General features: G+C 40.1%; 1 protein-coding gene across 3 annotated transcripts in view; it reads left to right on the top strand.

Moving 5' to 3' along the window:
- PRDX4 (peroxiredoxin 4) overlaps window positions 1–7,207 on the top strand; it is a 7,691-nt gene extending 484 nt beyond the window's left edge. The window contains exons 2-8 of one of the 3 annotated variants that reach the window (XM_010571282.1): window positions 1,699–1,816; window positions 2,224–2,340; window positions 2,908–3,030; window positions 3,690–3,820; window positions 5,461–5,495; window positions 6,693–6,739; window positions 7,087–7,160. In XM_010571282.1, coding sequence (XP_010569584.1) covers window positions 1,699–1,816; window positions 2,224–2,340; window positions 2,908–3,030; window positions 3,690–3,820; window positions 5,461–5,495; window positions 6,693–6,739; window positions 7,087–7,090 — 575 coding nt within the window. In that variant the 3' untranslated portion in view covers window positions 7,091–7,160. Of the gene's footprint in view, window positions 1–1,698; window positions 1,817–2,223; window positions 2,341–2,907; window positions 3,031–3,689; window positions 3,821–5,460; window positions 5,687–6,692; window positions 6,740–7,086 lie in introns of those variants that run through there. The other 2 variants (XM_010571281.1, XM_010571279.1) reach the window with 2 other exon arrangements.
- Window positions 7,208–11,392: the final 4,185 nt, after the last annotated feature.

Raw genomic sequence — 11,392 nt, forward strand, 5'->3', positions numbered from 1 at the left:
ACCCGTTCAAGCCCCCCTTCTGCAGAACGGAGAGGGGAAAGGGTAGAAACGACCCTGGCTGTGAGGGCTGACGGCTTTTACATCCTTTTCCTCCACCGAGCCGGGGCTGTTTTAAACGTTTGCAAACAGATGCTGCTGCAAAAAAAAAGAAAAAAAAAAAGAAAAAAAAAAGGGAAAAACAGCCGAGATACTTGTAACCAATTCTGTTTGGTTTTTCCTCTCTTTGTAATGTCAGATAGCACAGCGCTTCGGACAAGTGTTTTTAACCCCCCAAAAATCATCTCGGTGTAGAAAGGGGTCAAGGTGCAACGTATTTTACTCAGTTTCTTTTCCTCCTCCCTCCTAATCTGAAGGTCGAAGAGAATGTTTTGCTACAAAGAGATTAGATTTGGGGTGTCCCTATCTCGTAAAAAGCAACATATTTGAAACATTTTTTGAGAGCTCAAAATAACTTGGGGATTAATTCTTGCTTTCACTTGAAAATAGTCCCATACCTGCAAAGACTTAATTAAAAAGACATTGGAAGTCCCAGGCTTGAAATCTGACCAGAAAGAATTCTGCAGAAGACTTGAGAGGAGGAAGAGCATTTCTTCAAAAAACGTGAACTGAAATTATCAGTCATACCTACTGACTCTTTGTACTTGTATTGCTGCGTCCCTTGTGGGTTATATCAAGTGAAACCAAAGATGACTGCTCTCCTACTCAGGGGCACAATCTGCCTGATGATTTGGGGTATTTTTCGCAGTCCTCATTATACATCCTCGCTTAACTATATTCTACAGCTCTAGGTTGTCCTAAGAAAAGGAGAGCCCAACAACGCACTCATCATCCAGATAATAATGAAGATTCCATGTATTTTTCTCAGCAGCTTTTCCCTAATTTCCTGCAGCTGTGTGTCAATGTCCTTGACATCACAAGTTTATTCAGATCACCTTGTTATCTCCAGCGTACCCTATCCTTTGTCTCAGAATTCACATTACTATGAAAATAGGACCGGGCAGAATAATTTTTAATATTTTAAATTCAGTGTTAATCCCTTTTGGTAGGAATAGTAAATATATTTCATGCATTTTAATTGGATTTAAAAAAAAAAAAAACCACAAGTGTCTTCACATTACAATTTGCTTAGGAGTTGTAATTTAATAAATATACACTGCATTTTGGGGCATTTGTCTCTAAACATGTTGTAGCATGTATTTTTTGTGGCCTTGAATTCCAAGTAGTTTTTCGTGGCTAAGAAGCAGCAATATGAATTTGAACCATCTTATGCTTCTGGTTCACAAGAGCTATTCATAACAAAATACTGAGGGTTCGTGAAATCTTACAACAGTTTCTCTTTCGGTCTAATAGATGGTCGGCCATGAACTGGTGGTGCATATGTGGTTTGTTCGATATGCCCAGATAAGGTTTGTGTGGCCTTGGTTATCAGTAGTTCAGAGGGCTCCTGTATAAGCCCAGATTGGTCAAATTACTTTCCATGTGTACTGAAACTGACATTTCTTCATCACCTTGTAACCTCTGCCAGCTGTGAACTCTTTAAAGTGGTAAGAAAGTTTCATTTTGTAACTGTGTGCAGTAGGTTGTTTTTCAAGCAAAAGGAAGAACAGTCCTCCTTGCACACCAGCTGACTAATGAACAGCTTTGTTTGAACATGTGCTTTGTATTCTGACTTTTAATTCAATGTCCTTTGTGTTTCAGTCTCCAAGCCAGCACCTTACTGGGAAGGAACAGCAGTCATTAATGGAGAGTTTAAAGAGCTGAAATTAACAGATTATGAAGGAAAATATCTTGTCTTCTTCTTCTACCCTCTCGACTTGTAAGTAAGACCACTGTAGACATACCAAGACTGAATGCAGCTACACTAGACTCGTAATTCATTAATTTTTCTCCTTTTCTGAGCTCTTGGGTTTTTGTTTGGTGAGCGTTTGAGGGAGAAGAAAGGAGTGACAACAGAAAATACGTTCTTTGCGTTTGTGCTTTCATCATGCATTGGTAAAATCGTAACACAGTCTTTGTCCTAATAAGTGTGTCCATTAATTAGTGTCTCCACACAAAAAAATAATTTTCAGAAGATTTGTCAGGCAGCATTTCAGTTAAATATTTGAAGAAGCAATAAAAAATAAGTAAAAGCTGAAATAATTTATGATAAATCCACAATTTGAAGTTAAACAAAGAACTTACTGGATGTTTCATGAAATTTCGACTTTATCTTTTCTTATCTAGTACATTTGTATGTCCAACTGAGATAATCGCCTTCAGTGACAGAATTGAAGAATTCAGAGCAATAAATACCGAAGTAGTAGCATGTTCTGTGGACTCAAAGTTCACTCACTTAGCATGGTATGTATCTTACCCTTGCCTTTCACTAAAAATTATTCATGGGTCCATCTTAGCTGAAGAACTGTATCCCCAGATTTTTAGCCTATGTAGGTATATCATAATGTGTAAAAGTGTGATGCTATTGATACAAATGTTTAAAATATTTTTCAGTGGTAAAAATTTTTAAATCTAGTGCATGAAAGTACCTTTATCTTTGAAGCTTGTTTAATACGTATTGCTTGAAATATATCATGTCTCAGTCCAAAAAATACTTTAAAAAAAAAAAGCAATAAGGATGCAAGTATCCGTAAATCCATCATACTGTCCCAATTCACGAGCACATTGGTATAAAGCAAATAAGACTGATAAGAAAGAGGTCATTATTAATAGATGTGGCCAAAAACTGCAAAAGATCTACTGACCATTTTGCTCGAACCATAAATAGTATTCATCTCCCTTGCGTGCAGAATAAAAAAAATTCACTTGCACTAAATCCTCCTGCCTGTACTGTTCTGGTTTGTGACCTTTAGCTTTGCATAGGGAATATAAATCTTTGAGAAATACATCTGTATCTCTTTTCTTTCAAAGGATTAATACTCCTCGAAAACAAGGAGGACTTGGACCTATGAAGATTCCACTTCTTTCAGATTTGACGCACCAAATTTCAAAGGATTACGGAGTGTATCTGGAAGATCAAGGGCATACACTTAGGTATTTCACTTGGTTACAGTTTTTTTTTTTTTTTTTTTTTTTTTTGCGGGGGTAGTGCTTACTACTTTATGTCTAGAGAAGCATTTGAAATTTTTCTTTGAGAGCAGATTTTACTTGGGGATTCATGCCGAGACACAAAATAAATATTGAAGAACGCAAAAAAAATAGTCAGAATGAGTCAGAACAAGGGTCAAGGTTAATACCCTGTTTAAGAGCTGTCATCAACAGATACCTAGGGCAGGGCAAACATGCAGAATTCCCCAGAATTGCAGTTACTCAGGGACCTCCCAAGTCCAAGCAGAGTCAAGACTAAGGGTAGCTAATGGCCTCAAGAGATACCGCTTTCATAAACTTGATTAGTTGCTTTTGGGATCCCTGTAACATCATAGCATCTGCAACATCCCCTGGCAGAGCCTGTCAAAGCTTAGTTTTATGTCCTGCAGAGAACTATCCTTTTTGTTTTTAACTTACCCTCAGCTCATGTCATCTGATAGCCCAGGTAAAGAATAGTAGGTTACTAGTATTCTAAGGTGGTGGGTATTGTATGGTGTTCGCAGAGATCAAATTCCTCCCATCCAGCAGACATAAAATAGTGTGTAAACACAACACTGTAATTAGTTCTGTTTCCTAACACACACACACACAAAATGTTTTCACAGAGGCCTTTTCATTATTGATGAGAAGAGGATCCTTCGACAGATCACGATGAATGACCTTCCTGTTGGGAGATCAGTGGATGAAACTCTTCGTTTAGTACAAGCATTCCAATACACAGACAAACATGGAGAAGGTGCTCTTTTAAATACTTTCATGTTGAAGATTGTTTTACTTAGACTGGGAGCTGTATTTGTAGCTTTTTGGAAGAAAGGTACTCAGTAGCATTAGAGACTAGCCTCATGCAGTGAATGAAGGGGTTTGATTGCCCTGCTACAAGATTCTGTGGTCCCGGTACCTCCATGGGTTGTTTGTGGAATAGTAATTCACACTTTGCTTCACATCCATGAGAATGCAGAGCATAAAGCATTCCTTGGTCTGAATTAAGGCATTATGTACCATCTGTCACAAGCGTAAATCTGTACAAAGTAATGAGGCCATGAAGAATCAGGCCCAATATCTCAGTACATTTTGGCATACTAAAATAATTGAGATGCGAGCCATCCTTGTCCTGTGCCATTCATTGAGGATCTGTGACAAGTAATTGAGAGTGCTTCATGTCAAGATACATGGTGATACTGTGAAAGTTAGACCACCATTACTTGTGTTTTCTTTACAAGTGCTATGTGATCATCTTCCCCTGACAAAGAAGTTTTCACTGGCATCAGATCATTACTTTGTCTCAAGAATTCATGTTCTCCCAGTTCAAGCATAGGGTGAACTTTACATGTTTCTTTAGATGTGTTTATTTAAACACATTCATTTATTTAAAGATTTTTTAAAATATTAATACACATGTTAAACAGCTTAACTTCCATTTCAAGTCAATTTCACCTGGCATTTGAAAGTACCTTTAGCTGAAAGTATAAATTATTATTATGCTTCGCTGAACAGATTTTAAAAGATAAATGCTGATAGTTAGGCTACGCACATTTGACTAAGGAAATTTAGCCTCTCTTATTTAGTTACAAAGCTGTCTTACAGAATATTGATCTGCACTGTGTTTCTGGAGTACAACATTTTTTTCCAGCTTTTGCATGAACGCTGAGGAGAGCCTCCCTAGATGCCTTATTGGATTCTTTGCACAGAATAGGAAAAAAAGTTCTCCACAATTCCTAATTGCATTTGTGATGTTTTGTCTGACAGCATGCCTTAACGCAGTGTAATACGGCATCACTCATTGGGCTAAAGCCTCAGAGGGAGAGCTCTGAAGAGATAAGAGCTTCGCTCCAGAACGTGCAACTGTCCAGGTGGTCACAGGGCTCCCAGCCACACTGCGTGTTAACCGCATGCTATAATCCCTTTACTCCTGAGCAAGGCTTCCAATAATATCACTCAGTCTCTTGTGGAACCTTTGAACTGATTTCTTTGCTAAAAAATTTCCCCTAGCCTTAGTTTTCAAGAAAGAAAGGTAGGTCTCTGTGCAGTCACCTGAATTTTATCATGAAACTGTTCTTTCTACTAGAATAGGTGTTCATTCTCAGATACTGCTTTGCCAGTACTTTGTCTAGAAGGGCATGAGAATTAAACCAAGGCATAGACATCCATCCAGAGATATGCAGTTTCCAGTTAACAGAAGTGGTAGGTGGTATCAGGTATAAACTGTTATGACACCATCCCATGTATAAAGAAAACTGCGTATTTAACAGTTGCAGATATTTACAGGTAACACTTGTGTGCTGTTTTACTTCAAGTTCAGAAAGAGACTATTAAGTGCACAAAAGTAAGTATTGTCTAAAAATACTTTTACTAACTTCGTCTTGGTTTTTTTTCCAGTTTGCCCTGCTGGTTGGAAACCAGGCAGTGAAACAGTAAGTCACTGTTCAAATTTAAATGCATGTACTACTAAAAACCACTCAATTATCATTTCCACTAAAGCCAAATCCAAGATCTTTGCAACTTTCAATGAGATGATATGCGTAAACTCACATTACTATAGCTGCAGCTTTTGGATTACTGCTGATTTCATTAGGAGCTCATTTCCCTCACACTAGGCATATTCTAGTTGTTTCAAATTCCCTGTGTATGAACAAAACTCTTCTGGAGCAGCAACAAGTTTGTGATCAAGAGCTTTTTTTCCTGTTAACACCTGATGAGAGGAAGTTGGAAACTCTTGAGTCTGTCCTATCTTCTCGGTTATTTGTCCGTATAAACTCTTGGTTCTGTCGAGTCTTACCGTGGATCCTAGGCACTACCCAGAAAAAGAAAGATACAAGTTCCCAGGCTGCTGTTGTATCAGCAGAGCCAGTGTGCCCCTGTCAGAACTCCAGCAGAGAGCACTGCTTTGCTGCGCAATAGCTATTCCTCCTTTGTTACTACTGGCTTACATGTGACTACAAGCAGAAGAGCTAGGGTTCAGATAAACACCCATTGGACTTGTGTTCTCTGGCTTGGATCAAGCCTCAGCAGAATAATGAAACTTTCACTAGAGGTCTGAGCTGCCTAGTTCAGATGAGATCACTGTCATTTATTTGAGCATGTGGCTTCCTTCTGAACCAGCTGGTGATGACAGCGTTGTTGTTTAAGAGCTGTCTCAACAAAAAGCAGGTCCCAGCGGCCTCTGAGCAGAGTAGTGAGCATTGTAATTGACAGTAAAAACAGTGGAATGTTAAACCATATTTCTCTGCTGGATGTGAAAACTTCCCAGGATGACTGAAGGCTGAGTCGCCTCTTTCAAGCTAGCAGAGGAGCGTCTTAGTGGGGGAGGCTGGATATTAAGACTGTAGAATGAAAGAGGGCTGGCTGGCCTAACAGATGTATTTTGGCACAGAAAAGTTCTGCCCTCCATAACTGTGGATCACCTAAATAATACAACATTAATGTATTTTCTAAAAAACAGTCTTACAATGCTAAGATTAACAGCTCCAATACTACCGATTTAAAGATCTAAAACAATACATAAGCATTCTCCTCTGTGCAAAAGATGCAGATAATATAAATAGCAGATTAGTTCAAAAGCCTTTCTCGAAGATGTAGCCATGCCTTCTAAATGTGCTTGATTTAATTAGATCAAACCAGAGGAAGCCATGAGAGTGTGGTGGCCAAGGGAAGAACTGTAAGTAAATTTTAAGACTCTTGATTACAGATGTTAATTTATTAAAATATCTTGCTTTTGGGGCAAGCAACATAGATGTATGTGCTCCCAACTGTCAAAATTCTTCCTTTGGTAGGCTGCACTCTCTCTTCCCCCAATCAGTTAAATCTTTCTGCTACTGTTGTTAGGTACCTTTAGAGATAAACAGTAATCTAGTATCAAGTCAACTGATAAATTACTCTTCACTGTTGCTTGTGGGTTGGCCTTAGCATCATATTATGGAATACTATGCTGTTCTGGTTTTAGAGTTTGTTGTGTTTGTGTGGTTTTGTTTTGTGACTAACATTTTCATTTTCTTTCTTTCACAGATAATTCCAGATCCCGCTGGAAAACTGAAGTATTTTGATAAACTGAACTGAGGCTCGCTTCTGTTGAATTACATAGGTCACGTTCAGCTTGATTTTTGCCAATAAAATTTCATTAATTTTGTTACTTTCAGGAGTTTGACCAATATGTGAGTGCAGTAGACCATTAAAGGTCTTGTTGCTGAACCAGGAGTCTAACCTGTGTGAAGCATGGGTGCCTCATTAGTTATCACAGAATATTCCTATGGAATACATGTTTTCCCTGTAAGTCTTGCTTATATGCTTGGTTTTCTGAAAATTTACTTCTCTTAGCATCTCAGGCTTAGATTGCTGACTTTTGCTATTGATACATTACTTAATTTCTGCAAAAATTGTGTCTGCTTGGTCACATTCTAGGAGCTACAGCTAGAAAAGAGCCACTTGGCTATGGTACATTAGTCTGTAATCCAGAGGCAATAGCAGCTAAGCCAAAAGCCAGAGATAAGTTACAGTTGCTGAATTACATTTCCAGTCTGTCCAAAGCTGGAAAACATTTTTAAACTACTAAGAACATACCCTACACTACATAAATCAGTACAACTGCGCTGAAAAAAATACAGCTATGCCAGTTCATGTGATTCAAGAGCTGAACCAGTAATTTTTTCCATGCTTGTATTTATAGTGTATATGCTGATAAGATCAATTCCATTTCACACGGTCTGAATTTTTTTCCCTGGCCCTACGCTGTTAAGAGCTGTACGTAGTGGTTAGTGTCCTGTGCTGATCCACTCGTTAAACGTGACAGAGGGGGACCACGGCCAGAGCAAGCAGAACTCCACCAAGCCCCAGCCTCCCCGTCCCTGCGAGGCCTGGGGAAAGGAGTTCCTGATCCCATCCAGAGGGTAACAGAGGCACAGCGCAACCAATGCCAAACACCAAACGCTGGTAACACACTGCTCCAGCCCATGGGATCTCAAAGACTGGAGGGCAGCATGTGGAGAGGCGGCTTCTCATGTTACTAGGCTGTATGTCAGCTGCTTGAATTTTACTCAGGATTTTGTTTGCAGCCTTTATCAACCCTGAAACACCAAAAACATCAACACAGAGAATGTTCAAATAACTCCAAGCAACTGCAGCGTGATGAATGCAGGCCCAGCCATTATACGGATAAGCAGCCCAAGGCACAAAACAAACCTAACAAACACTAGTGCCTGCCTTAGAAATGGCACTCATGCCCTCTTCCACTGCCCTGGGATGCTCTGAGAAAGTTCTGCCTCCCCAGGCAGCCAGCCCTGCCTCTCCTGGGGTGCAGAGCCCTGGCACCAGCCTACCTGCAATGCCTGAAGAAGAAACTCACTTTTAGTGGCATTTAATTCTGGAGATGACCCCCTCACAGGCTCCCTACCAGCCTGGTGGACACAGAGGGCCCAGGGGACTGCTCCCTGCTGCAGGACTGCACCTGAATTTTCTGCTGAACAGTTACCAGATAAAGAAGATGCCATGAGCAGGGACCAGAACCCGTACCACTGTCCCTTCCGAGTGCCCCAAGCACCATTCCCCAGAGCCATGCTCCCCTCTGCCAGAAACCTCCCACTTCTGCAATGTAACAGAAGACAGAAGAGTAAGGAGCAGCCAGTGCCCAGAAGTGCCTCCAGCCTCACGGACAGGAGCCCTGCGGGGACGAGGATCCCCCACTGTCAGGGCAAGTGCTCCAGTGTATTTTCTATGCAGGTATCATCATCCAGCTACACCTTCCACAAAAGGAGTCCCCAGTTTCTCTTTCATGAAAGCTGAGTATTTACCCTTTTATTTTCCTGTTAGCTAGTGCCTAGCCTGTGAAGAAGTAATCTCTCTCACACCTAGTTAAAAATGCATTGACAGGAGGACCAGCAATCAGACAAGTCTGTCAGCAGACAAAGGCTGGACTGAATGTGCAGTAAAACAAGTTAAGCATGCAGTAAGTTTAGAGTGGGTTTCTGAACTAAACCCTCACTCAGTGGCCCATGCTGCACCAGCTCCAGCAAGCTTCTTCCCATAATGCTGTATACCACGATGTGGCTGCAAAGGAATCACGTGTATTTGAAGAAGGGCTACGGGAAGCTGTTACAGTAAGTTTGAGTAAGTAATTTTAATTACATATTTTTTTAAAGCCACAGAAAAATAAAAATATTTAAAACAAAGCGCTTTTCTAGGCACTGAGCTCAGCCAGTCCCACAGAAATCTCCTTTTGTAACACCATTAAGTTAGAGGGTTAGGGGAGGCAATCCCGCTACCGCAGACTTCCTCCTCCTCCTCGCTGTATTCCAAGACGCGATGGGCACAGAAACATCTACTTCCCACTACAGAGCCACAGCCAATTACATAGATAGGTTCACCATAAATAAAAAGATTTTCTACCAATACCTTTAGGCTTGCGTGGTAATGGTTAGTCACTTATAGCAGTGCCGGGTTGGTCATTAAGTTGCAACATAAACTCAACATTAATTACTATGTTAAAATATTTTAATTCTGAATGTGAGATCCGACAACAATTTTATCTCACACACAAAAGTATACAGAGATGTACATAAATAATACCCTTGAACAAAGATACATTTAGCCTGTTATCAGAGAGGGTGACAACCTGGAGTTACCTTCTCGCAGTAAAAAATATATCAGCACATATTCTGTGTTTGTTTACTACTATATATATTTTATTTTTACATATGTGTATATATTTATACACACACACATTCTGTATGACTGTACATACATTTCTATAACTAGTGTGATTGTGGTATGTGATTAAGTTATCATGAACTTTGAAAACACACTAATTCTTCTAAGCATGGTCATTTGCGGAATTCATTTTCTTCACTGTGCCCTGCACTGTTCTGATGTCATGCCTTGCTCCCTATTCTATTACCTCTTTTTCTCCTCTCCAATCCCTTCCCAAAGGCTGAATTTAGAAATTATGATAAATTCATCTTTAAATACAGCTGAAAAGGCAGTAGAGGAAGAACTTGGTATTCCCTTAACTTACAAGCGTTATACAAAAGCGACCCAGGTAGGACCACTAGGTCAATGATAAAAACCTGCAGATAGTCAGGAGTAATACATAGTTCTGAGCTAGATCCCTCCACTTCTGCCTTCCTACTGATTTTTTAACAGCCAACAGTGATCCACGCAGCAAGGGGGGAAGAAGCTGGGATAGAGTTTCAGTTCTTTATTTGTGTGTCAGTCAAGTATATTTAGCTTCCAAAGAGTTTTAAAAAGGAGAAAACCAGAAAATACAATATATATCCACAGTGTCATAACCATTAAAGACTGTAACAGGCAACACCCCTGTGCCTCCACTGGAAAGCTATCTAACTTACAAATAAAGGCAGCCAAATCTTAGAAAGGCAAGGCTGATGTATAACATGCTGGTTATTACAATGCTTACTCTCCTCACGTGAATAGCAGTCAGCTGTTAGGAGCCATGAACTTCATTCTATCCTAGCACCAAAGGAAGCTGGTCCTAGTTGTGAATTTCTGAAACTTTCTTACTCAGAAATAAAACTGCAACATGTTGCTTTATTTTATCAACTTGTTTTGTGCATCTGTGCTGATTCACATAATTTCTACTCGCTGCTTCCTGATTTCAAAAGATTTTAAACCTAGCAGGGAAGCCAGAGTCTATTCTCATGTATTAAAAGACATATTCAATCCATTTAACCTACCATTACTCCTCTTTGGGTGTCTTGATCAGACAGGATATCAGTCTTGATCTGAAGGTATCAGAGGTCCCATTTTGTGCTTATGACTAACCATCCTCACTGCTAAAAGTTGATGCCTCCCATCCACTCACCTTCCTAATTTCAGGATGTTGGGCTTTATCTGCCAGATATTGGAGATTATTAAAACTTTTTCCACTACATCAGAAGCACTTCAGTATCAAGTACTTTCTTCCTGTTACTTATATGCCATAGTTATGGCCACCATGGTGTCCCTTCTGTGGGGGGGAATTACTCTGTCCTTCACAGGTAAACTTGACAACCTTTAAAGATGTGCAATACTCGCATTTCATTACTGTCTACCAAGGAACCAGACAAATAATCCAGCTGAGGAGGCTGTCCTCCAGCTGTACCACCCCTCAGTGGGATAAAAATCCTCCGACCATTCAGCAGCTGATTTGGGAGCTGCTCAACACAGATTGTCTGGACCCCTAACTCCAGCACCAAACATAACCATTACCATTTTAGCAGCATTTTACCTTTTCTGCTCCCAATCCCTAACAAACCAAAATGTTCTGTTCTACAGTGCCATTTCCCAGTCCCACCCAATCTCACCAATCAGATCTCTACTCTAC

The sequence above is a fragment of the Haliaeetus leucocephalus genome, unplaced genomic scaffold (assembly GCF_000737465.1).
Source record: "Haliaeetus leucocephalus isolate CR32 unplaced genomic scaffold, Haliaeetus_leucocephalus-4.0 Scaffold317, whole genome shotgun sequence".
In the NCBI taxonomy this organism is placed as follows: Eukaryota; Metazoa; Chordata; class Aves; order Accipitriformes; family Accipitridae; genus Haliaeetus; species Haliaeetus leucocephalus.